The 25,507-nt window shown below is 47.8% G+C and overlaps 5 protein-coding genes; 3 read left to right on the top strand and 2 right to left on the bottom strand.

Annotated features, from left to right (window-relative positions):
* Window positions 1-1,314: 1,314 nt before the first annotated feature.
* GSTUM_00005092001 (uncharacterized protein) lies at window positions 1,315-4,042 on the bottom strand (the record flags this gene model as incomplete). XM_002837062.2 has 6 exons in its annotated part: window positions 3,699-4,042; window positions 3,107-3,583; window positions 2,747-3,050; window positions 2,188-2,692; window positions 1,703-2,098; window positions 1,315-1,629 (listed from the first exon to the last, which is right to left on the bottom strand). The coding sequence occupies exons 1-6, from the start codon at window positions 3,970-3,972 to the stop codon at window positions 1,315-1,317; spliced, it is 2,271 nt and encodes a 756-aa protein (XP_002837108.1). The 5' UTR covers window positions 3,973-4,042.
* A 1,573-nt stretch (window positions 4,043-5,615) lies between these two features.
* Window positions 5,616-6,486, top strand: GSTUM_00005091001 (60S ribosomal protein L31). XM_002837061.2 has 4 exons: window positions 5,616-5,713; window positions 5,767-5,859; window positions 5,950-6,024; window positions 6,122-6,486. Exons 2-4 carry the CDS (start codon window positions 5,773-5,775, stop codon window positions 6,326-6,328), a joined length of 369 nt encoding a protein of 122 aa, XP_002837107.1. The 5' UTR covers window positions 5,616-5,713; window positions 5,767-5,772; the 3' UTR covers window positions 6,329-6,486.
* Window positions 6,487-6,642: 156 nt separating this feature from the next.
* Window positions 6,643-13,131, bottom strand: GSTUM_00005090001 (uncharacterized protein). XM_002837060.2 has 8 exons: window positions 12,924-13,131; window positions 12,696-12,856; window positions 11,282-12,621; window positions 8,787-8,826; window positions 8,626-8,714; window positions 8,027-8,549; window positions 7,045-7,968; window positions 6,643-6,993 (listed from the first exon to the last, which is right to left on the bottom strand). The coding sequence occupies exons 1-8, from the start codon at window positions 13,046-13,048 to the stop codon at window positions 6,953-6,955; spliced, it is 3,243 nt and encodes a 1,080-aa protein (XP_002837106.1). The 5' UTR covers window positions 13,049-13,131; the 3' UTR covers window positions 6,643-6,952.
* Window positions 13,132-13,741: 610 nt separating this feature from the next.
* GSTUM_00005089001 (uncharacterized protein) lies at window positions 13,742-16,681 on the top strand. XM_002837059.2 has 4 exons: window positions 13,742-13,942; window positions 14,009-14,602; window positions 14,680-15,701; window positions 15,933-16,681. The coding sequence occupies exons 2-4, from the start codon at window positions 14,041-14,043 to the stop codon at window positions 16,194-16,196; spliced, it is 1,848 nt and encodes a 615-aa protein (XP_002837105.1). The 5' UTR covers window positions 13,742-13,942; window positions 14,009-14,040; the 3' UTR covers window positions 16,197-16,681.
* A 2,991-nt stretch (window positions 16,682-19,672) lies between these two features.
* Window positions 19,673-20,685, top strand: GSTUM_00005088001 (uncharacterized protein; the record flags this gene model as incomplete). XM_002837058.2 has 3 exons in its annotated part: window positions 19,673-20,293; window positions 20,353-20,554; window positions 20,617-20,685. 2 exons carry the CDS (start codon window positions 19,673-19,675, stop codon window positions 20,437-20,439), a joined length of 708 nt encoding a protein of 235 aa, XP_002837104.1. The 3' UTR covers window positions 20,440-20,554; window positions 20,617-20,685.
* Between the last annotated feature and the right edge of the window lie 4,822 nt (window positions 20,686-25,507).

Raw genomic sequence — 25,507 nt, 5'->3', positions numbered from 1 at the left:
TGTAAATCCTTACCATAGATTACTCAGCATGATTGGTTAAATCCAATCAGGTAGCCAATTTCACCTAAATTGTCAAGATTTTCTGGAATGATATTGTACTTGATGATTTCAGCATTCAACTTACTAAATTAGCTATTATATATGTAAATTTAGTAAATAGATATAGTACATACTCGTTCAAAGAAGTTTACAAATACAAAATAGTCCTGCTGTGCCTCAACTCTAACATGCTCAATCTGCCTGCTATACCTAATCCCTAACTCTAGATGATGATCTAAGAATGAAAGATGCCAGTTGTATCTGACAGGTCTAGTATTTTCAGGATTTCTTTTGCTATATAAGTACATAGCCATCTCCTTGAGAAGTGCGATACGAGGAGGAAAACAATAATTCTGCATCACCAAGCACCTGATTCCAAATTAGTTCCTTAGATAACATTAAACTCATTCAAGTATTAAAGTCATATACCAATTAACTAGTGCCTTCTCCTCTCCCCCATTTAAATATTGCTTTTGCTTATTGTCCTTGTTGGTAGGAACTCAGCCATGGTCACAATGCCAAAGCGTAGTTCTTAGGACTTCATAATCGAGTACAAGCTCTTGGTAGGTGAGGACATGACTCCCATGCTCACGAGCTTGATTCAGGGTGCCGAGTGTGAGTTCAATATGCTGTTTTGTTGAAAGATGGTTGGTTGGAGACATTTTGACAAAGATATTTGTAGAAGCAATTGATTCCTTCCACCTAAAGCTTTAATTTACACAAACGTCTACATGATGCAAACTTCCTTAGGTATGGCACTACTCTGTTGTGGTAACTTATTCAGAAAACACGTTTTTGGCTCTTAACTAGTTGATCGGCAACTACTTGTTTCGTGTCAACGTGTGTTTCGGCTCACCGTGGGGTACGTTAATCTATGAGAGAGAAGATATGGGCTCTATACCGGTATATACAATGACCGGTGGATACTAAGAGGTAGTGCACACACACAGAGACACAATTAGAACAACATCCAACTTAGAAAACAGTCTTCTCGGTTTCCAGGTGTTCCTATGACATCATACTATGCTATCAGGTGTACTTGTACCTTAACCTTACCATGCCACTAATAGCATTACTCTATCACACTCTCTAATCTGGTCATGGATTCTTAAATTGCCCTCCTGCACAAATGGCACTGTGCGCCATACGGTACGGTACAATTCAAGCTCTCGCCAATTCATCGGCTCACCGTCAAAGAGAAACGAAAACGGTAAAAAAAAAAAACAGATACATTTCAAAGGAGAAAAAAAACACCCCCAATTTCCTTTCGTTTCCTTAAAACGCAAGCTTTGTGTGGAGCCCATCCAACTCCCTGGCCCAGCATCTATGCTTCGAAATCTCGTACGCGAAAGCGCTCGAAAACGCGCAGGTGCTGGGCTCGATCTTGAGGCTCCGGAGTACGCCCACGGAACACCTCCAGCCCGTTACGACGCCGTAGGAGGTAACAACATCGTGAGAGTTGGGGTCGGCCGCTACGTCTACGCCGGGGAGGACAACGGCTTGTTGCAGGAAGGACACCGCATCACCGAGGACGCCGATGGGCTTCAAGTGGCCGAAGGCCTCGCGGACCCAGTGGACTGCTCTTCCGTTCTTGTTGGCACGTTAGCTAGTGTCTACCCCCGAGTGAAAGAAGGCAGAGAAAGAAAGGAAGGTGAATATTTACCTCTCGGAGAGTGAGCGTGCTCCGTGTGCCGGGACACACAAATATCGCGTCAAACATGGTACTCCTCTGTCCCTCGAGGTGGTGGTCTGCCAGGAGGCCGCCCGTGCCGCTTTCTGGGTGGACACCGGCAGGGAAGATCATTCCTCTTCTAGGAGCAATCACCCAGGTCGTTGCGCCCTCCGCCTTAAGCGCTGCGCGTACCGCGGTGAAAACACCCATTTCGAAGCCGTCCGCAACGATCATTGCCACCCGACGGCTTTTGATGCTTGGCTTGACAGCGGGTAAATCGGCCTGTGATAGACCCGGAGCTTTGCGACCGTGGTTCAGGCGGCCCTCCTTCGGGATGTCACCGCCGACCATCTTGGCGACGTTTTGGGCGAGGGTGAGGTCGATATCCTATTTTTGAGTGAGATGGTTAGCTAGCTCTTGGAGAAGCGATAGAATGGAGAGATAGACGGAGGGGCGATTGGAAGGGTGGGTAATACAGCAAGTCTCTCCGACATCCTCTTGTACACGATTGGCTCGTCGCAATGGCTCAGCTCAAATGCAAGCGCAGCTTCAACATGTTTCTTCTCGTGCTTCGCGAGAGAATTATAAAACAATTGTGCCTGAGCAAAGTGCTCACGGAACTTCGCTCCATTTACCCTGAGTTTCAATCCCGCGACCTTGGCAGCGCACTCCTGGTACGAGTCTGTCTCCTGCTTGTGCGACGCGGGGGGGACGGCTTCGAAGCGGTTTGGCCAGTAGTTGACTTTGCCCTTGTGGATGCGGTGGTTAAGTGCTCCGTCGCGGTTGAAGTTCATGATGGGACAGACGGGGCGGTTGATAGGGAGTTGTTCCCAGTTGATTCCCAAGCGGGTGATTTGCGTATCGAAGTAACTGAAGTTTCTCCCTTGCAAGAGAGGGTCATCCGAAAAGCCGATCCCGGGCACGACGTGAGAGGTGCAGAAGGCTGCCTGTTCGGTTTCGGCGAAAAACTCGTCGACATTTCTGTCACATTGTTAGCAGATGTCCGAGTGATAGATCAGTGGAGGGAAGCGGCACCTGTTTAGAACTAGCTCTCCGATATAGTTGATAGGAACTAGATCCTCCGGCCACACCTTTGTAGCGTCCAGGATATCGAACTCAAACTTATCCTGATCCTTCTCAGCGATAGTTTGAATTCCGAATTGCCACTTAGGATAGTATCCGTTCTCGATGGCCTCGTACAGGTCCTTCCTGTGGAAATCTGGATCCTGGCCAGCCAGCTTCAAAGCCTCATCCCAGACCAGTGAATGAACACCCAACTCAGGCGTCCACACAAACTTGACAAACGTTCTCTCACCCTGAGCATTGATCAATGAAAACGCTATCCCCAAGTCAGACATGTCCCCGTCGAAAGAAGGGGGGAGAATCAAAACCCACTATTAACCCCAAACCCCTGCATCATCCTATAACTCCTAGGGATCCCCCTATCACTCATGGCCCAAATGGACATATGTGTTGACTCGCTATGCATGTACATAAAGTCCCAAAAGTTGTTGTGAGCAGTCTGCGCCTGCGGCACCTCATTATGCGGCTCGGGTTTAACGGCGTGAACAAAGTCTGGGAACTTGATGGCATCCTGGATAAAGAAGACGGGGATGTTGTTCCCAACGATATCCCAGTTGCCCTCCTCGGTATAGAACTTTAGGGCAAAGCCGCGGACGTCGCGGACCGTATCTGCAGAACCACGGGACCCGGCTACCGTTGACATGCGGGCGAATATAGGAGTGCTGCGCCCTGTATCGTTGAGGACTGTAGCGCTGGAGAACTCTGGGATTGGCGTGTGCAGGTTAAAGTATCCGTGTGCCCCGGCTCCGCGGGCGTGGACTACACGCTCAGGAATGCGCTCATGGTCGACTGTATTAATTCGCAACACTTGTTAGCCTCAATCATTATTACCACAACAGTCTTCGGGTTCTCGTAGTCAGGACAAGGCAGGATGGGAGCGGTGAGGAGAAGAGTATGTGCGTACACCGGTGGATCCTCTCCCTCGCAATCTGGTCCTCCAACAAACTCGGCCCGTGATGGCCAGTGCTCGGGTCAACCACCTTGAGCCAATGGTCCACATCATACACACCCGTACCGGAATCCGTAGTAAGTCTGTTCCCGCTCTTTTCGACAGAGACCTTATTCGGCCACATCTCTACGATCTTCTCGTTCGTCGAGGCCACCTCGTTGACTTTGTGGGCTGCTGCGATCTTCGCCTCATTCAGAGACTCCTGCAGCCTTTGGAATACGCCGGTCATTGTGAGAAGGTATTTTTAGGAGGAGGAAATGATGGTAACAAAGTGTAGTACTCGGGTGAGATTGTAGAGGTGCTTGAGGAGGGCGAAAGGTTTCGTGCAAGGAGGGGGTACAGGAGCTTCCATAGTAGCAAAAGTATTCTCCTTTATATTCCTGGGTGGGGTGGCAGGTAGTCTGTTCTAGCAGTAATTGGCAGCTGGCCAGTAGTACCGGTACCGCATTCAATCCTCGTATGATACAGCATCTAGCACAGTAATAGGTAGGATTGTCTTTACGACTACTCGAGCAGGAGTTCTCAAGTGTGGCTATCGTGGTAATCGTTAAGTTATCACTGACGAACCCATGACGTTCAGGCTCTATAAGTACAGTTACAATGGTGGTAAGCTACAAGGAAGATCGTGGGTGGGTGCTTTCGCCACAGAAGTTAGTCTGTCCAATGGGAGTGAGCGCTTTGGTAGTAACGGTTAACAACCCATTTACCGCACAAATAATACTCGTAGCAGACGTCAGAAGCAAGTTAATTCCGCCGATCACTCAACCAATCCTGCCTGTGTCCCACCACACCGCAAGCAAAAAACCAGCACAACCTTCGGATCTGGCGATCGGGAAAAACAGCGTTCAAGGAGGAATAAGGAAATCGAATCAGCGATAAGATAAAGTCAAGTAAATACAAGTACTCGAGTACTCACTAGAAGGTTAGCGAACGATTAACCTAGGTTAACCTGCAAAATCATCCCTGCCTTGTACTGTACTAGTATAGTATCAAAACGTTCCCCTCGGGCACTTGTGTCCCCCCCTGGGAACCTGCGAGGAGTTCTAACAAATACCGTAATTTAGACCCGAGCAGTTTTGTAAGTTTTGGTCCCGATTGCACTCGAGCAGAGAGGTTCGCGTCAAAGAAATCTACCTCGCCTTGGGGTGGTGCGCCCGATTGATGCCAGAACGTATCATAATAAGCTGATCGGGTCGCAATGATGAAGTCGAATTGAAGGTTTGAAAACAGCAATGAAAAAGGCCCTACCGTAGTCTAACTTAAACTAATCATCAGCATCATGTAAATAGCATCATGGGAAGTCACTCAAATCTTGGAAAGAACTCTGTAATAACGTACTCGAGTAGACTAAGTCTATCAATGCCTCCCACAACTCCTCCAGAGAAGCGCCCCTCACCAACCCATTCGTGACAGCGTAGACTTAAACTGTATTGTACTCGAATAAGAGCTTATGGTATTCTCCGATTCGAAAGGAGCCGTGCGACGCAGGCCCATCGAGTGAACTGCTTAGACTATTGGTACTTTGAATGAACACTGAACTCGATTTCTCTGGCCCAAACCGTCATTATGCACTGGCATCGCGGTTCCCCGGTCACAATTGTTTGAGAAACTCATCGTAACTAGACGCGCCGTCGGGAAAACAGCCCCTCCAATAGCCACAATTCACAATCCATTGTCAATGCCAAGCCAGCCAAGGTCAGTCTTTGGCCATCATACTGATACGAGCCACACTCCGCAGCCACGATCCCTCACCACATGACACATTCTAGGGCAAAGCCCAAACCCGTCACATAAACCCCCACCAACCAGCAACCCCACGCAACCACAAGCACACAAACACTTATCGCAGCGCTCGCTACCTACCCACCCACGGCGAAAGGAACAATAATAATTAATTACAAACGACCGGGACGACGACGACCAACAATCGACAGCGATCCAGTTGAGAAAAAAAAACTCCGAAAAAAACCGTACGTTCCCGAAACTCGGAAGAAAAAGAAGAAGACTAATCTGGAGGAAAAAGATAGAGATGTCCAAAGCCCCAAAATCCAAGCCCGGTCGCAGCGCCCTCGCCGATGTCGTTGCCAGGGAGTACACCATTCACTTGCACAAGCGTGTATGTTTCCATCAAATACCCCCATTGCCGGCTGAGTGGAGAAGGAATGAGATAGAGAGGAGCTGACAAGCGAATTCTCAACGATAACAGCTCCACGGTGTCTCCTTCAAGAAGCGCGCTCCCAAGGCGATCAAGGAGATTAAAGCTTTCGCTACTCAATCTATGGTACCTCCCCTCCCTCCCTCAACAGTACCGAAAACCCGGTCACACACACACACTCACCCCACCAGCTAAACCCCCGACTAACGTGACATCTATAAAGGGCACTGAGGACGTCCGCCTTGCCCCGCAACTCAACAAGGAGGTCTGGAAGCGAGGAATCAAGGGAGTTCCCTTCCGCCTGCGCGTGCGTATCTCACGGAAGCGTAACGACGAGGAAGGGGCGAAGCACAGACTCTTCTCGTACGTTGAGGCTGTGAATGTCAAGAACCCCAAGGGAATGCAGACCACCGTTGTCGATGAGCAGTAGTGGACTTGTTATGTTGGTCTCTCGTTTTTTGCGGAACATTTTCTTTCCCTTTTTTTTTTTCCCTTTATTGAACCGGGGTTCAAAAAAATAAATTATAGGGTTTCTTGTTGGGTTGGAGTTGAGTTTGGGGATATTATACAACGTGGTCCGTAGCCTTGTGTACCCGGTCTATGGATGTGATAATGAGGGGTGGTGGTGGTGTCTTTTTGGTGGGGAGTCAAGAGAGGTCCAAGTCGTGACTGCCGGTTCGGATTGGGAGAGGCATAATATGGGGGGCGGGGGGAGGCACAAGTGCTGCCTTACCTTGGCCTGGATACGAATTCCATCGTGGTATATTGCCTAACGACATAAGCGCCATTCCCAATCGACCGCCAGACAAACTCATGCAATTTCAACCCCATCCGCCAGACGTGTGGGGAGGAGAGAATGGAAAATGGAAACAAGAACGCCAGAATTCCCATGCACTCAATCCACCCCAGGGACATTCAAAAACAACCCATGCACCAAAGAGCGACCCATTCGTAACCCAATGATATAGTAACAGGAATGCAAATGATAGAATATAACACCCCCTAAACCGAAAGAGAGACCAATACTCAAATACGATACTAATCTAGCAGTATGCTACCCAAAGCCAGGAAACAATGTCTTCATAGCTTTTCTCCCTACTGAACGTCAGTATCACTAAGTGCCACGAAGTTGAGTCGAAAACATACACCTGGAACGATTATTCTCCCCCACTTCCTCGTCATCCACGTGGGACTCCCCCGGGCTATCCGCGGGCAATCGGCTTGATCCTCTACTGTATTCGCTTATTTCCGTCACCGGATTGTTTCGCGCTACCGCCATTCTCGCAGTATTTCGGAGATCACGCTCTTCCTCCTCATGCCTACTTGAACTTATGCGGAACCTAAGTCTGGCCCACCAAGACAAAACGCCGCCACCGGCATCCACTCGAGCCCGCATCCGCCGAAGGTTCCGCTCTCGTCGCACCGTGGCATTGGTCAGCTGAGGCGGGACATAGCCTCTGGGTAACGCTGAAACCTTGCACAATGGGCATAGAGAAGATTGGGTTTCGAGAAATGGGTCGATGCAATCAGGATGGAAGACATGAAGACAAGGTAATTCACGGACAGCTGTGGAATACGGAATAAAGTCGTCTAAGCAGATGGAGCATTGTGATTGAGAATAACCACGTTGGAGAGTTGTATCATGCACAGGGTCATTACGTCGGTCCCGGCTTTGACGTCGTCTCGCAGGCGTAGGTGAAGGTGGTAAAGGTGGATCGGGAGGGGCAAAATATCTAACGGGTGGGGGAGTTCTTGGAGGATTAGAAATAGATCGGGTAGGTCGAGGGGATACCGGCAAGGAATAGGTGGATGCGGGAATAGTAGGAGATGTTGGTTCAGGAACATATATTCGAATTGGGAACTTTTCCAGAATTCGTCGTGGGACAGAGAGTCGCTTTATGCCTAATGCTTCGAGGTCGACCTGTCCGTTTGCAACTCGACGGCGAAGTCCCTGCAGATGTCGGTATTGAAGCATATGCATGCTAAGAGACGTTAATCCCACAATGCCAAGAAGCACGCCGAGAACTATCAGTAGGAACAACCAGAGTCCTGGTAACGGGTTCCGATGGCCTATAGTGAAACAGCATAAGCACAGCACATTTCGATACATTACCTCAGGTGCACATACCTGTATCTACCTCCATATAAACCCTGGCAAAATCCTTTGGATCATAGTAGGACGTTAGATTTTGGGCCTCCCAAACCTCCGACATATTCCCGGAATATTCGGCAATCTTGTCCAACAGGGGTATGCCATCTCTCCCAGGGATGGCATAGATTGGGAACTCGAAATTATCGAATGGAACACCATGCCAATAAGGATCCTTCACCTCGGGAATCTTCGCAGCTTTATCATCGAGATAAAATATAAATCCTTTAACAACACTTGCGTCCACCTGGGCGGCCTTCAAAAATCTAGTACTACAGTCTCTCGACATCCAAGGCGCAAAAGCAATCAAATCGTAGATGGCATCCGGAAGGTCATCCTTGTGTGTAACGTTGGTAGGGACAGAAGAGAGGCCATGGCATGTCGTGGTCTCATTTACCATAGGCACATAGAGCAAGCCGGAGATGTCATCACCCTGCGAAGCGACGCCCGTGTGAAGGGTTCGGATGTTGGCAGAGATATCGATAGCGAAAGTAATGTTTTTCTGTGGGGTCGGGCAACGTCAGAGGGGTGGAGATATTAAGAGCCAAGACTCAGGTGCCCAGTGTTGAATAACCTACCTTCACTCGGGGTACATAAGCAAGGTGTTCCGGGCTCGATAATTGGGGATTAGGGAGGATAAGCACAGACGCGTGGAGACTATGTGCAGCTGGAGGAAACGTTAAGCAAATTTCAGTTGGCTGGAGGGAGGAAGTGAAATAGTAGGACAGAGACGGCCTACACATATGGTCTGTATTGCTAGCGGCTGCCCCCCACGAGCCCTTGTATTTTGTGTTGCCGAGTTATTATTGTGATAATGGTAGTGGTGGTGGCGGCGGTGGAACGTATCGATAAAGCCGGTAAGAGGGCTGGTGGGGCTAAACACAGTGGAAATCCAGCGGTATATATATTGGGGGATAAGATCAAACACAGCGAAGAGAGATAGGTGAGAAAAGAAGAGGCGATGAATGAGAATGATGGATAAGAAATATAATAGGATGCTGTTGCTGCTGTTTGTTGCTTGCCAGTATAGAGACGTAAGCTTGGGTGTGAGACTACCGGTGCCGAAACCCGACGAAACTTGAGTGCGAGGTTATGGAATATCGATAATATAAGCAAACAAGCATAGACCCTGTACAGAATCGTATGATACCCTGTGGATTGTAATGCGGTGATGAAGGAAGAAAGAGAGGGAGAAGGCGAGAGACAGAAGAATGAAAGTGAAGAAAATAAGGCCAAGCGAGAGGAAATGGGGAAAGGGATATCGGGTGGCTTTTGTTTGGTCTCCCAATTTTCTCTTCTCCTCCTCCTCCTTTGATTCCCACAACTTGGGAACCCCCACCGGTATTTCTAGGCCGCAGCGGTTTGGGGGTTGACAATGCCAAGGGAGGGCGGAATTTGAGGTTGCCAAATGTCGTAGAATGGGGGTAGAATTGGCGGATTATTACTGTTCGGTGAGCATTTAAGGACGGGGTCGCGAACGGAGAGCTCCACCGTTACTGAGTCCGCATCAAGAGGAATCTGCTGCGCCGATAGCTTTAATGAGTAGGGAAGGCTGATTATCTGCTCTCGCGTGCGGTCTTTCGTCAACCGACAGTATTTCTGTGCTTTGTCAACAACAGCAACAGTTTGATATGTCATCAATCCCAGGATTGTGGTTTCGCATCTCAATTAAGTACAGTGCAAGCGCCAAGGGATGATTTTTCGTCTATGACAGGTACTATTCTGCTGGTTAACTTAACCTAACCGTTCACTAACTTTATCGCGGGCACTTGCACTTGCAGATACCGCAAATTCCCGTGAGATCCACTATCTGGGCCAACCCATAACCTCCGGATTCTGGGTCAAAGCTCCTGGGAAAGATTAGCGTTGTACGTACTGACACAGTGCAAGATCAACTCTCAACAGGTGTTGGATCTTATTAACTGGTATCCGTAATTCTGTTAACTTGTCGAACTAAACCTATTTTGTGCTGACGGAGGGAGTAGACTCCACGAGATTCTACAGTACCAAGGTCCCTCAAGAAGTTATGGAACAGTTACTTGAGGTTACCCAGCGAAATACATCCCTGTCCGTTCCGGTTAATGTGTCCCTACCCTTGTATCATACTCATGCTAGGCTCCTGGCAAACCAGATATCGGCACCGTATCGTACTTTGTAACTTTCCCGGCTCCAAATTGCGCTGCCCAGTGGCTGCAAGAAAGTTAATACGAGTAAACTAAATTTACTCGAGTGCGGTATGATAGATACTAGTACGATGGTAGGGTGTGGTATTTACGAAGATCGAGCTCATAGTGCTCTAATAAGGCCATCAGGGCGGAGCCGCCAAGCATAGTGGAACATGGGAATACTCGTAGACGAGCTCATGGATCATGAGGCTTTATTTAGAAACCCAATTTATCGAGGAACCTGGTGACTGGGTACGGTATTATACGGAACTCGCTAAAATCAAAAGTGTGTCCCCAAGCCTTTTCCTATGCGCAAGCAACCACTCCACCATACCTTGCTTGTAAGAATTGCACCTGAGCACTTCGTACTAGAGACACACCGGTTTTTGTGGATATTGGCCTGTGGGCGATAACTCCCGCGTCAACATAATTTTCCTATCATCAGGGCTGCCCGGGGGGAGGGGGGGTAATTGCCTTATTGCCAATGGTGCCAATACCTCAATACCTGGGGGATAGACTCTTGATCTACTCGTAGGCGAGTAAACTTTTTCATCACCGAAACTCACTCAAATCCACCGTATCGGGGTTGGGTCCAGGTGGGATTGGCATAGCGGCAACTTGATCCTTTTGTGACCTGCAGAAGGCTTAAAATTCAGTGAAAATAAGGTTCGTTGTACTTGTAGTCGCTAAACTATCGCATGCATTTAATCGAATCAACCTTATATCCGCTCAAGTGGAGTATGATAGGTCTCAAAATAACTTTTGGTGCAAGGCCGGAGTAAGATACAAACCCCCTTCCATCCGACATCATCGTGTGAGCAAGGGTAGACTAGAAAGAAGATATAACGGAGATAGGAGCAAAGACAATATAATAAACATCCAACGGCCAGGATGGCAGAAGAAAGAGATGTAACATTCGAGATCCGTTGAGTATACTACAGGGGCGAACCTGCCTCGCCCTATTCTAATCACGCTAATAGAATGGCTACGCATCATTCTTTCTCCTCTTCTTTTTCTCTCCTTTCTCGCCATCTTTTTTGCTCTTCTTGTTCTTGTGCTCCTCAGAGACTTCACTCTTTCGTCTCTTCTTGCTGGACGACTTGGACTTTTTAGCTTCTTTCCTGGCTTTCTTCTCAGCCTTCCTCTTTGCTTCCTCATCTTCGTCGTCCCCATTACTTTCCCCTTCTTTGTCATCCTTGGATGTGGGAATAACAGGTACGAGACTGTTCTTTCCCTTCTCGGTCTTCTCCGCCTCCTCACCATCCTCGGATGATTCTTCGTCGTCGTCGCCCATGGCAATATCTTGGCCGATAGCCCTTACAGCGGCCTCGGCTACCGCTTGAGCGGCCGGCAGTGTATCCTCCATGGCAGTGTCCGCATCGGGGTTGTACTTTTTAGCCTCCTTTATCTCCCACTTCCCAGGTGCTCTCAAACTGACGATGGATGTTGTGTTGGCGTTGCCACGAGGAACAGCCGGCTTGCCCTCGAGTTTTCGAACTCTGTTCTCAATCATGGCTCTCATCTCCAAGCCTAAAGTCGCCGATCCATCCTTATCGTCGGCTAGAGCGTCAACTCTCAAACCGAGGGCCGTCTTGGTAGCAAGCATGCGAGCAATTTTTCCCTTGTTCTTTCCGGTTGATTGCCCAATGAGGGATGCGTGGTAAATCAATCCGTACTTGGGAGTATCGTGTTTAGTCTTGAGAGCCCTGAAAAGAGCCTTTTCAGCACCGAGAATCTGGACAGTTGAAGCAGGAGACTTGGCAAGGTTCATGAGAGAACCCGCATGGGCAATAAGACGGGCGCCGACAAGTTCACCAACGAGGGCCGTGAGGTTGGGAGCAATGGCGGTCATGCGAGCGGAGAGGTAAGAGGAAAGCTGTTGCCTGTACTCTGTAAAGGAAATAACCTGGTCTGCGAGTAGTGTGATATTGTTGAGATCCTCAGCTGTGATTTCGGTCCCCATTGAAACTTCTGCTGCTGCCTTGAGGGCAGTTTCGATCTCCTCCGGAAGGATTTCCGCAAGATCTGTTGTAGCGGCAGAGGTTCTCATGCCCATAGCCTTGATAACCTTGGCATAGGCAAGGTTATCGTTGATAATTTTCCCCATCTCAGGGAAATGCCACCCATACCACTCCTTGACGCGCATTGCGTAAATGTTAAGCTCCTTGTCAAGGTCATCGAGAAGTGCGATTGCTTGCACGATCATGGTATCGACCTTGTCAGGACTGAACTTGAGCTTGTGCCGCGACAGGGAATGTGATAGACCTAATGACATAGTAGAAACATCGTTAGGAGTCAAGCCTGGAATCAATGCCGTAAGGTGCTCGCGTATTGCTCGATATAGGTCATTGGTAGAGGAATCCGAGATAATTTGAAACGACAATCCAGGAAGTTTGTTGATGGCATTTCCTTTGCCCCACCATTGCGGTCAGCAACATTGGTATTTTCGGGCGGTGGGGCAGCGAGGAAAGCACAAAACATACCCAATTTTGGATCAGCAACAACGAGAGATGCCTTTTTTTCATCCTTGACCGAGTTTAATAGACTAGAGAGCATAGGAGACACCTTATTCTCCACAATGCATGATACCTCCTCCAGAGCAGCTGCCGCACTATCGAATTTTGAAAATTGTTTCAACCTCACTCTAGAAAACTTTGGTTAGAAGTTTTGATCAAAAGTTGGGGTAAAGGTATGGGTGCTAGGGAATTTACAAACTAGCAGCGCCCTCGGGGGTGCTCATCTCTTTAGCCAGGTCATCTTTCTTGAGAAGTTTCTTGTCCTTCGCTTTGAAAAGGGCGTAGCCAGCACTAGTCTCAGTGAGAATTAGGAAGGTCATTATTTAGCGATCCTCGTGTCGGTGGAGAAAAATTGACGTGAGACAGCGAGGGACGTTTAATCTTGGTGGTGTGGTTGCTGGATCGTTGGCAATGGGCCAGGGGAGAAGGAAATGTTTTTTTTTCCTCTGCCTGCCCTGGGAGAGTTTCTGTGAAAATTGAAGAGCGGAGAACAATGTCCTTGTTTGGGTGACTGGACCCTTGCGTTCTGCTCCAATGTTCTATGATAAGTTACACTTCAATGCAACTATCTACCAATAGGGCGGTGCCGGACACTGAAAAGAGACTTTTTGTTCCCTTCTTTGCTTAGTAATGTTGTAATTCACACAAAAAAACAGTGCCTTGGCATAAATTCCTAATGTATCGTATGATATTTTCTACTTCCAAAGAATGCACATTTTACCGTCCTCAGCCGGTTCTCACCCAATAATATTGTACTCGAGTAGATTAGAGTCGGTAGAATTGAAGAGGAGCTGGTTCTGAGTAGACTATCCATAGCTTAGCTCAGTGGAGTTTGTTTCTCAAAAACCCTGTTGTTGCGGAGAGTTGGGTAGACTATTTATTTTCGTTCGGGTGAGGGTTGATTTCTGGCGTCCGGCAATAATTTGGCATGATTTGGGCTTGGCGTTGGTTAGCTGGGCTCACACTCTGAGCTCATCAACACTCAAGTCCATCTCAAACCACGCCAAAGAAAAAATCCACAAACACGGGAGTAGAAACTCCGCTCAAAAACTATTGCTTCATTCGCTTCTCCACCTAAACCTTTCCTCCATCCCTCCTTTCCACTCCTCCTACTTCGCTCATTGCTTCCCTCAAGCCTTCTTTCCCTCAACCCTTAAGATCGACGTCGGTAAATCCAGGCACCTCCGCTTAAACAAACTCGTTGCTCCCCAACTGTGCAAGCACTTCTCGCCTCTGCCAAACTCCATCCCGCGCTTACCGCTCCTTCTAACGTTGTGAAGGGCATATTATTACTACTGAAAGCATTACAGTAATGTCGGGAAAAGGCGGAAAGGGCAAGGGCAAAACTCGAGCCAATGGACCCGGCGGTGCTGGAAATTCACAGCGTCGCTCTAGGAGTAGGAACACCACTCCAGCCTCTACCAGCGCCTTTTCCGAGACGACGCATCTTTCTTCTGAGCTGATACCAACTGTACGCGCAAATTATGAAGACATACTCGAGAAATATACAAATGGTTCGACTACAGATACCTCGTCTATTCCTACGTCAGGCAACCTGTCTTCGCTGAGATCGGATCTGCTATCGCTCGACGCGAATGCGAAGCGGAGAAGCAAATCTTGTGAGAAAAGTCTGAGAGAACTGAATACGAAAGTCGAAGTTAGAAAGGCTGAAGAGAAAGAACGTCAGGCACAAATCGAAGAAGAAAAGCGGAAGAAAGCAGTTGAGGATGAGGAACGCAAGGAACGGGATAAGGCTAAAGCAGAGAGGGATAGGAAAAAAAAGGATAAGGGTGAGAGGGACTCGGACAGCAAGAGGCCACCGGCCGTTGGTGCCCATCAAGTGATAATTCAAGGTCCGGAGGCAGTTGTGAAAGGTCCGCAAATCTTTGCGGCCTATTTACCTGTTGAACCCTTCGGTCCATAAAGGAAGTTACTAACATGTGCCTCTTAGGTGATAAGATAAAAAAGCGCAAGGCAGAGAGCCCCCCGGACGAGAGGCCGACTAAATCTAGTACCTCCCCTTCACGGATCCGAGGTTCCGAGGAGCATCAGTCGGTGTCTACAGCTCCTTTTTCTTTACTAGAGACACTTGAAAATGATCCGACTGTATATGAAATTCCTACAGTTACTGGCGAATCCACATACGAAGAGAAGGCGAACGCTTATTCGGTTACGAGGTTCCCCGAGGTAGACTTAACAGACCTTGGACCCGGGGACCCTCCAGATGCGGACTTTTCGAATCCGAAACCCTTTAACCAGGTTGCCATGAACACTTTTAATACCTTCATAGACCCCTATTTTAGACCCTTTTCGGAAGAGGATCTGGGATTTTTGCGGGAGAGGGGCAATCGGTCGACACCTTATATCATTCCTGCCTTGGGAATTCCCTACACGGAGGCATGGGCTGCAGAGGATAATGGCTTTGCGTCCCCATTAGCGTCTACTAACGGGCCCAGAAACCCCAATGTACCGAAAGGAAACCCGGATAACCTTACGGATGATGTACTGGAGAAGGATGACCTTCTCTCTTGCGGGCCTTTGCTATCAAGGGTCATAGCAGCCATTATTCCAGAGGAGCTCAACCCTGATGCATCAATGGGAGATGGCGATGCCTCGTCATCCTCGCAAACTCAGGCCAATGGAGAATCGACTCTGCAGGTGGCCACTGCGTCAACCATGCCGGAATCGACACAGCCTGGCTGGAAGGTACCCGTTGGTAAATCTGACTATCATTCATTAGAGGAACGGATCCAACGCGAAATGGCATACATAGGACTGCTCGGCCCTAACACTGAGCCAGACTGGAAATCCCGGGAAGATGATGATGTCTCGGCCCGCCTACGCATGCTACAAGCTCAACTCCGCGAACAGGCCGCGTTAAACGGGGCACGAAAGGCCCGTATTGCAGATATCCTGAAGGAGCAATTGGCGTATCAAGAATATGCTACTATTCTTGACGATCTAGATAAGCAGGTTAGTAAAGAGCCCGTCCCTCCAAACACTATTAAAATGTTCCCGAAATGTTCCCAAGATATCCATGATACCCAATATTTTCCCCAGAGCAATCCGACAAGTTTGCCATCACTCAGGCCTTGCCCTACCGCAGAGAGACAAAATGCTCTTTCCCCTCCTTTTATTCTACCCCCAACTCTCTACATTTCAGGAGGCACGTTGGCTGACGAATTAAAATTCACTCCACAACAGGTCGAGCAAGCCTACTCGAAACGCACTCGCAATATGAAGGCTACCAAGAAGAAGAAGGTGGTGCCCAATGGTGTTGGCGTCGCTCAAGCTCGTGTTGGTATCGGTGAAGCAGCACGAACCCTCATGGAGCGTCGGAAGAAGTGGATGACTTCCATCGGTCCTGTCTTCGAAGAGGGTCTTACGCGCTTGCCCAAAGGTTCTATATTTGGCGGCTTGGAAGAACTGATAGAGAAGGAGAAAGAGGGGGTTGCGGAGGAGGATTAATGCGGGGTTGTGAGTGTGGGTCAGGGCATTTGGCCACCTGAAATCGTTAAGGTTTACTTTCTTTTTTGTGCAATGGGGCGAGGGCTTTCGGGTGAATGCGTGGGGTTGTCGCGTGGATCATTAATATTAAATAGTGAACCTGGGGATGGCTAAATCGCTAAGTGGGTTAGGGCGGCTTTTTTTTGTTCGGGTGGCTTCAATGTACAGCTTTTTTCTTTGTTTTCTTGACAGAAGGGCGGCCTAGTGTAGCATTGTTGGTTCCTTTTTATTACCGGCTTTTCTTTTTGCTTTGCCCAGAGTGGGTCGTATTGGTGGATGTGAATGTTCTTGGAATGGATAGATATGATGATACTCGAGTCGCAGGATTGGAACTGGTTTTCTTCTCGGCAGTAACGCACTAAAAGGAAGGCAACCCTGATCTAGTAGCACAGTGCAGTCATGATGTATCACCTGTACAGTAGTTTTCACCTTTAAGTTCTCTTGAGTAGGTATGATACTAGACAGTCAGTATGATAAGTTTTACGAGTGACATTCCATGATGTTTTCGAGTACCTAGCGTTTGAGGTTAGTTGGGGCGTACGCTATAGTTCTCGTGGCGGGATCTAGAGAAGGCTTTTGCTTGTATTATAAGAAAAGGCTATTGGTATGAGTAGTCTATCTGCCATAACGCCGGTTTTAAAGTCAAGAACAATGCCCTGACCGTGATTATAATAAGTCAGGAATACTATAGTACTCCTGTGTTATGCACCCCCCAATGTACGGGTTTCAATACAGATCCTATCCTGCCCTCAGAAAACCATCCCCATTCATTATTGCCATTCCCACTGTGATTACTCCGTTAAATAGGGAGGGGTCTTGCTATTACCCATCAGCGATTAATGCCTATAACTTCTCTTCTCTTGAGAATATATCCGCTCCTATAGTATCACCATCAACGAACAATATCATAAGCCACCGCCCCAAAGCCCTTAAACGCGGACGAAGAAATCCAAATCGCCTGCCGGCGCGGGGTGGCGATTCGTTTCCCAGGTAGCACTACGTGAGATACGTACCATAACTGGCCCAGCGGGCAGGGTGGTCAGGAGGCAATTAACCCCGGTGCCCTTTGCGAGAAAAGATATCCTTTTAAAATGTGGTTTTAAGTCTGCCATACTCTGTATCTCTTGGTTGAGTTGTTGTGGCTCGGAAACCTCTGAAAAAACTTCAACCCTGGACCCTCTTTCCGGGCAAGAATTCCACGCTTATTTCTGTCCCTCTTTGCCGGCTCCTGTGGACACGCTCGTGACTTGTTGAACGTGACGATAACGCTTAAACGCTAGGTTCCCCTGATACGGCTTTGGGTAATGCTATCGAAGCTAGAACGCCAAAGCGGGCGAAAATAATAATCTCAAAGGATAAAAGCAATAGCGGTCCAAAAAGCATAAGGCCCTTCTTATCAGATAGCGCCCACGCTTTCGCACGAGATCCCAAGAAATAGCCGAAGCTTCGATTCCACTAGGGCACTATTGTAGAATCTCAAATAATCGAACCGGGTGCTATGTCGGTGGAGTCCGCTCCTCGGGTAAGATTTGGTCCTGTATTTATTTATTTTTCCCTGTCCCCTGGAGGATCTGGAGAGCATATGGTTCAGTTTTGGAGTTTTTGGGGTGGTAGATAAACCGGTGGATTCCGGTGAGGTCCCGGACCGAGTAGTAGGTCGATTCTTGTGAGGTAGAGCATGGATGATGATGCGTTCGGTGAGGATATTTGATCGGCACTTTTCTGGAAATCAGTGACACCCACCTGATCAGGAGAAAGTATCCCCTCTAGGTGAGCTTTCGTCCAGACGGTGCACCATGCGGGGGGGGAGGGTTGAGGGGTACAGGGATCAAAGCTATGGGTTGGGATACAATAATTTAGAGACGCCTGGTGTGGCTAAGCCATGGTGAACTCTGATCTCTCCTCCTGATGAACTGGGATGGTATCTACAAGGCCCAAAGGAATTGGGTGGCGAGTGATACCTTATGATGAACATCAACCTTCCCTGCAGGTTGACTTCCTGAAGCCTTTCAGAACAAACTCCCCAAACCCCGGCCGGCTAAATCGCTTCACCAAAATACTGCTGATTAAGATTGCACGAATGATAGCTGCCTCCTGATGCTAGAAAATTGGTAGTCATATCTATCTCTGGTTGAAAGTACCGTACTGGAGAATTATTGATTGAATTTTGGGATTTTAGAAATATCCACTTGGGAAATCCATCCACTGTAGTTCAAGTCCCTAGTCATCCTAAGAGATTTTCAAATGCAATAGATATTTTTGTGCACAGGATATAGTACATTCTGGTAGAGGGCGAAACCATTATAATATTATCAAAGAAGAAATGGAATAATTTAACTATTATAAGCGCAACGCTGGGTTCTCATAATTTCTTGCACCATCTGTCTAGGGGTTTGGAACACCGCAATACCTCAGGAAGAAACGGGTAGAGATCTAAACTCCTCCTGCCCTTCTTCCGTCCACTGTAGCTTGAAGCTAGAGCGCCCTCGCCGGCAGGAAGCTGCTGGTTATTGCATGAAAACAGCCTCAAAGCCTATAGCAGCCAACTACCCAAGAAACACAACTTGAAGTAATATAGTCAAAATTCTGGGATATATCATGTATTAGGATTAAGCCATATAAGGTTTCTTGTCCACCTTCCCGGCCTATAGGAAGATTCATTGGCTAGCCTGATTTCAATGACTTAAGGAAGGGCTTGTAGGTTATTCAATTTTGACCTTGCATTACAGATGTGATGAGAGACACTTGGATTAAGAATCTAATAAAAGAAAGGGCGTTGACTAGCGAAGAGGCTTTGGATAAGAGCTTGTATTAAGATTAAGATAATGATTTCACCTCTTCTGTTCAAGTTGGTTGTCTTTCTAGTGACATTTACCCTAATTAAACAGTTGTAATAATGCTGAATGTTTTCCCCACACAGGGTGCACGCAACACCGTACGGGTACTTGAATACACAATCGGACCACCGGGCCTCTGCCGCTCGATCCACCTTTTTTGGTTGAAAACCTTCCAAGGTAAGAGTTATCAGCCTTAGAGCTCCTCTCCCAGAACAAAAGGAGCTAGGGTAGACCAAAGTAGCCTTTAACTCATTCAGCTCGGGCTACCATTTTCTCCTAGGAGGTGTTACTGTCTTGCCCGGTACTCACCTGGGGCCACCCCGCCCTTGGAAAAATCGGAAATTTTCAATGCTTTTAATGGCGGAACCAAACGGCTCTAATACAAGAGTGCTCGTAGATTGGCATAGACTATCATAATAATATTATTATGGTATCATACCTCGAGTCTCATAACAGTAGTGCCAAGACCGTCTGTCTGCCTTATATCATGCTTATCGATAAGGAACTCTTGGCATAGATCCTTCGTCACACCTCGCCAAGGCAACTGGGGCAAACAACTCAACAACCTAGTTCAACGATCATCTTGACAACTCAGTTCAAATGCCCGATTCCCCGGCTGAATCCTCCGTGTCGGATACCTCTGCTATGCCAAAAGGCCCTGCAAATTCGGATGTTCGAGAAGCGAAACGCCGTCGGCTCAGTATAGCAACAAACACCTTGTCAAAACCTTTCCGCTCACCTCTGCTCTCCAAACCTCGCTCGACTGCTACAACTCCTTCTCCTACAAAATCAGTTGCTTCATCAGTGGGATCTCCTACCTCTCCGGTTACAGATGCTCCAATAGCTACAAATCGTCGCCGTCCGAGCCTTCAATTTACCACCAGACGGACTTCCTCAGCCCCTCAAAATCCTGAGTTAACAAAGCTGTATAAGCAGCAATCAACCTTGGAGGCAAATTTGCGGGGGAAGAGGGCATTGCTAGACACTGCAAAACAGGCTCTGAACATCGAGACGGCAGCCGACGGGCGTGGTGAAGAGAAATTGCAAGCGTTGATAGAGAAGTGGAGGACGGCAGCCAGCAGCGCAGCAGATGCGTTATATGAGATAACTAGTCAGAGAGCAACGAATGCTGGCCCTGGAGGTTGGAAGGAATTAATTGGGAAAAGGGGTTGGGACGATGATGAAAAACAGCCTACTTATGGAAAAGGTGGCGAAGATGAGGTACACATTACCCTTTTTGTGTTCCTTATGTCGGTGCAATGACTAACTTATCATGATAGGAGTTTACAATGGGAGTAATGCTGAAAGCTTTGGGGATTGATCCGGAGTTGATTGGGTATGACCAGGATAACGATTGTTGGAAGTGATTAGATTTAGTTTTCCGCGCGGTATACTGGGATTTGGTGGTGATCGTCACGATGAGGCGCATAACCAAATTTCCCGTGAATTAGCCTTTGAGTCCCTTCGGTGGATGTCGTGGAAGTACCGTAATGGAATCCCTCCATAAAAAATTTCGGTTGGGGGTTTGGCTGAGTGTTTCACAGAGCATTTTCACCACACACGCGCGGCATTTTTTTTTTGTCCTAAAAGCGATCGTTAGAAGCAGAAATAAAGACCTAGAGCTACCCGGGTGGCCACTCCCGGTATACTGAAAGGCTGTGTGTGCTTTATGGTGCATGAGAACGTTATACTCTAGATCTCGAGCTACCTACACGGATATCGGTGCTCAAGCCTAGAGTCCAATTATCCCTTAAACCATGCGAAAAGAGACTATTATGAGAAAATAAATGAGGGAATATCTTACTAGAAGTGGGAGGTGTTACCGCAAACCCTCGCCGGATCAGAATTGAGCAGCCGTCACGCACCCTATGCAAGCTGCGCCTGATCCTGGCAGCATACTAGATCACACCATTGGTTAACCTGCCCGAGCAGTCTCGTAAACGAACTCGTAATTGCGGTGCTTAAGCTTATCCAGACAATATTACAACTCTCGGTCACGCTCTCGGTTTCCGCGTCCAGGTTAAGATTTCATGTTTCACGGTCCTCCTTATAGTTGTGAGCGCTTAATAACGGAACCTTAAACTATTCGTCCTTACCTCGCCGAACTGCTGGTATTGCCACCGGCTATTATCTGCATTCACGAATCCGCCGCACTCCAGAAATCAATACCGGAACACACCGTGTATCACACTATATCACTCGTACCTTGATGTTGTGTTCATTTTACCTAACATCAGCCGGGCAAGAAGCTGGATTGCCCTGCCAAATTATTCGCTGACGGGGCTCAATGCGTCAGGGGACCTTTCGAGTTAAAACAGTAATTGGACGCCTTGTCTTGTACAAAAGGTTTGCCTTCGTTTCACTCAGCCTACAGTATGGCAGTGGCTGGCAACCAGAGAGCAAGCATTCCAAAGCACTCGGGTATGGCATTACCAACTGCAGTGCTCCTCTAACCCTCGGGCCATTCAAAAATGTACGCACCCGCCTAGTAAGAACTATTCAGAATTTTGCGAACAGCAACCCACAGACTTGCTTTTTCCACTCCAAATGGTTCAGTGTGATTGGCGTGATATGGCATGAATTCCTGTAGGGTGTCGGAGCCTACCGAAAAAGAAAAAAAACTGCGAGGGATTGGTCACTTTAGAGGGAGTTATCGGTGCCAGTTGTGCATTTCCAAAAATGAAATGTCAAAGCCAATAATGCGAACGAACGACAAGCAGCAGGATGCTACTACTCCGGCTTTTGGATCCGAGTTTCATTCACTGCACGCCCAGACACAGCCACTCTATCGATACATTTCTCGCGAAGTCATGCGACTCGCGGGTTCTCCGCGAACAGTTTCCCCAAAAGCACAAAAGGGGGCAGGGTTCGGGGGCTAGACTGCAAATCACCAAGTGCAGATGCAATCACACCCGATTATCGAGGCAGACCTCAGAGAGAACATTGCGCCTTTTGGTGGCCTACCATATTTGGTATTCCCCTGGGATTACCCCCTGATTCTAACAAGATCTACAGTGGATTGCATGGATCGAGTGACATCATATGATCCTGGACGCTTTGCACCGGATCTAACCCCATGTCGGCTAATGAGAACTCCCGCGAGTATCGTGCGGGGAAAATTAACATCGAACCGCTAGTAATTTAGAGGTACCCACCCTTAGGATATGGGTATTCCTGAGATCAAAACCTGGGGGGATGAGGTTACGGTGCTAATAGCCACCTGAGCGCCTGGATCGAGTGACAGGTGCTCCCTTAGGTGGGGTAAAATTCGATATCGGCATAGGATTGGGAGTTTGCCCCCTGTGCCGTTAGGAGAACTAGCTGTCTAGGGGTCACACAATCTCCGATCTCCGCGCAACCAAATGCATCGCCAGTTGGTCAACACCCTTCCTCAGAAAATAGGTTGGGCCATCATTAATATCCGTTGGCGCTCAACTTATGCATCTAGGATAGGCACTAGCCTAGGAAATTAGAAGAGAGGATTGAACCCCCCTCTTTCTCCCCATTCGATTACCACCGGCTGTTGGCAAAACGCTCGCGCTGAGAGGGGTCGCACAGACTTCCAGCTAAATAAGCGGCCGAGAATGTTAGGGACTAGTCGTTGGGACAGTTATGCCAGCACTCGTCAAGAAAATCGATTTGTGGTTGTTCCCCGCTAGAAAAGGTGACAAAGCCACAACCAATACACGGAGAGGAAGCCAGAAATCAAGGGATTGGTGATGTGGACTTTGGCTCACTTTTATCATAACACGTAAATGGAGGGGTACCATTATAAAAGGATTCATGAACAGTCACTCGCCGGAGAAAGGTATCGAAACCCTCTCGAAGCGCGTTGGGCGGGTTAAGTCCATGCAGAATCCTAGAGTCATGGTAGAGCTTATATGGAATTTATATCGTGTTGCTTATTATCCTAACAAATTCCCAGAGACATCTCCATCACAACCGAGAAGGAATGCATGCTTTACGTTCGATTCCCGCCAACTCTTGGCTGTTGGCTTTTATCCGTAGGGCCCTTAGGGTAGATTTTTCACTCGGGTGGCCAGTGTCAGCCCGGTATTTACAGTATTTGAAGCCTACCGGTATATTGATTATTGTTCCTTGGTGTGTTACTGGCCAACGCCGGGAATACACCACGGAGTTGTCCATCTCGCTCCATGAGGAAACTATGCTTCCCCCTACCAGCCTTTTTGTTGATGCCGGGTCGGCGATACAAGGATAAATAAATTATATTGAATTTGACGCTGCATTGCGCACCGAGCGTAAACACGAGCTTTTGTTCCAAAGGGATTGTGCCGGCCATCACGCATCCATATTTCTCAATCTTAGATGCGCACAGTATATATATTGTCGAACATTCATAAAACCCCACACCGAAAAGAAAAGGGAAAAAAGACATGGTCCAAGCTTCCTCTTGTTTTTTGAGGCCTTTTTTCCCTTCTAAAACGACAGGCTAATTCTTAGGTTTTTTTTAGGTCCGGATAGATGATTTGCTCACCCCCTCGATTCTCCAAGTATCACTCGACATAAGAATCACATGCATACCAGACACCCTCGTGAACAAGAAACGAGCCGTCCGTGACACTAGACCCTCGGGAAATCTAGGCAACGACAAGACAGTTTCACTTATTACATGAGAGTCAAGGCTAAGGCTTTAAATTGTTGACATGGTGCGGAAGTCTAAAGCAAGGGGACACACTGAATTCATTCAAGAAGCGTATTGGTGTGGAGAGAGTATGTGGTCTACTTGTTGGAAGCTACGTATCGAGAATGGCACCAGGAACAACCACACAACTAAAAAGTGGGGTTTTTTCCCCGCAAAGCAAGTTGCATTTCCAACGAGCCGGGAGAGGAAGGGAAAGTGAAAAATCATACTCCCTCCCCTCCATTCATCCCTCCATCCCTCCATCCATCAATGATGATGGCGTCGCTAGCGAGCTGGGGAACTATGTCCGTTTCGGATCCAATGCACTCCCAACAGGTGCCAGGATTTGCCTCCCTTTTTTTTTTTTCTTTCACTTTTCTTGTTCCCATTTGCATTCAAGGGTGGAATACTCCTAGTACGGAGATATTTAAGGTACTCGGGATGGCCGCCTATGTGATATCGGGAAATTCCGCCGTACCCTTCCAATTACCTCCTCGGCACATGATACTTCCTTTTCCAATGGGGTCCAACGACAGGCCAACATGAACAACAACCCCGGAGAGCATGATCTAAGAAATAGAAAAGAGAATAACGGAGGAGCATAGAAGGAGAGAGAAGGGAAGAAAAAAAGTATCTCAAGCGTTCCCGCGTTCACGACCACACTTTTTGTTTCTAATCGGGATTTTTCTTTCTGATTGGCTTTTATTGAATTCTCATGGCTTCATCAAACAATTATTTGTTTGACGGTGAACTTTGCGGTTGGGATTGGTGGTTTTTGCTGCAGTGCGAGGTTACTTTGAGCAGTCCTGGTGACTCTCAAAGTTGTTTAGCTTTACCTGATACTCAAGGGAGATATTCGTGGCTTTGCCCGGTAGTCTGGGGTTGATTATGGCGACACCCGGCCATAACAGCGGTGCCTATGATAGATTTAGGGAGTCCTCGGACGGCCCTAGATCGCCTGTGTCTTCCTCCTCTTCTGGGGGGTCTGTGATTGTGTGCTCAGACGGCGAGCCTACGGAGGCTGGGCGGCCTGATCTCCCGCGGGAAGGTAGGGGGCTGGTACCTATCACTACGAGGTCTTACGATATCTCGGGATGTGATGATTTTGGGTTTCTTGATTTCCAACATATTTGGGGATGCAAGAACGCGATGGACTCCGCCATGGATGGGGAGATCCGGTGGATGGTGAAGGCCAGGAGGCCGCACATGTTCAAGGAGGTCGTTGATGTCATCTACGGCATCCTTGCAGTGAAAGGTTGTTCCTCCTGTTGTGATTTGGCTAACTGAGAAACAGTTGGGTTGGTTCGGGGGTTTGACTCGGCTGTAACATGTTTGCAAGGTGCTAGTCACGTTTCAGGATAAGGTACTATAGCTGACAGGTGGCCTGCTCTACCAGAGAGGAGGTGAGAGTTGAGAACTAAAGGAGGCTTCAAAGGTGTACTGGGAAAGTAAAGAGTAATTGTTCAACCAAGTATATTGAAATATTATCTGTCGAAGTCTGCCTTTTCCATCATGGAATCAGGAAGTCTTTAAATACACAAATCTGCTCATGTCTAGCATGAATGAAACTAATAAAAGGTATCAAGCAATACACTTTGGTAAAACCACTTAAGTATCAAAATGATACATAAAAACACAAAACAAAACCAAGTATCAAATGATACTTAAAATAAAACATAAAACAAAACCAATAACCTAGTACCCGTACTGGTTACAGTAATACTTGGGGAGAAGAAGAACAACTAGATGATTCTAATTACCTCCCGTTTGTCCGCTATCGAGTATATGCCTTC

This window comes from Tuber melanosporum (assembly GCF_000151645.1).
Source record: "Tuber melanosporum whole genome shotgun sequence assembly, scaffold_17, strain Mel28".
NCBI lineage: Eukaryota > Fungi > Ascomycota > Pezizomycetes > Pezizales > Tuberaceae > Tuber > Tuber melanosporum.
The sequence above is the reverse complement of the archived record's forward strand: the minus strand, read 5'-3'. Positions and strand labels throughout refer to the sequence as shown.

Bases quoted from the DNA above. Each gene is read 5' to 3' on its own strand.
- GSTUM_00005091001 (XM_002837061.2), top strand. From the start codon at position 5,773: ATGTCCAAAGCCCCAAAATCCAAGCCCGGTCGCAGCGCCCTCGCCGAT. The intron at 5,860-5,949 runs GTATGTTTCCAT...CAACGATAACAG, and splicing joins CCATTCACTTGCACAAGCGT to CTCCACGGTGTCTCCTTCAA. The intron at 6,025-6,121 runs GTACCTCCCCTC...ACATCTATAAAG, and splicing joins CTTTCGCTACTCAATCTATG to GGCACTGAGGACGTCCGCCT.
- GSTUM_00005090001 (XM_002837060.2), bottom strand. From the start codon at position 13,048: ATGACCTTCCTAATTCTCACTGAGACTAGTGCTGGCTACGCCCTTTTC. The intron at 8,550-8,625 runs GTAGGTTATTCA...CCGACCCCACAG, and splicing joins CTTATGTACCCCGAGTGAAG to AAAAACATTACTTTCGCTAT. The intron at 6,994-7,044 runs GTATGTTTTCGA...GACGTTCAGTAG, and splicing joins GGAGAATAATCGTTCCAGGT to GGAGAAAAGCTATGAAGACA.
- GSTUM_00005089001 (XM_002837059.2), top strand. From the start codon at position 14,041: ATGTCGGGAAAAGGCGGAAAGGGCAAGGGCAAAACTCGAGCCAATGGA. The intron at 14,603-14,679 runs GTCCGCAAATCT...TGTGCCTCTTAG, and splicing joins TCCGGAGGCAGTTGTGAAAG to GTGATAAGATAAAAAAGCGC. The intron at 15,702-15,932 runs GTTAGTAAAGAG...ACTCCACAACAG, and splicing joins TTGACGATCTAGATAAGCAG to GTCGAGCAAGCCTACTCGAA.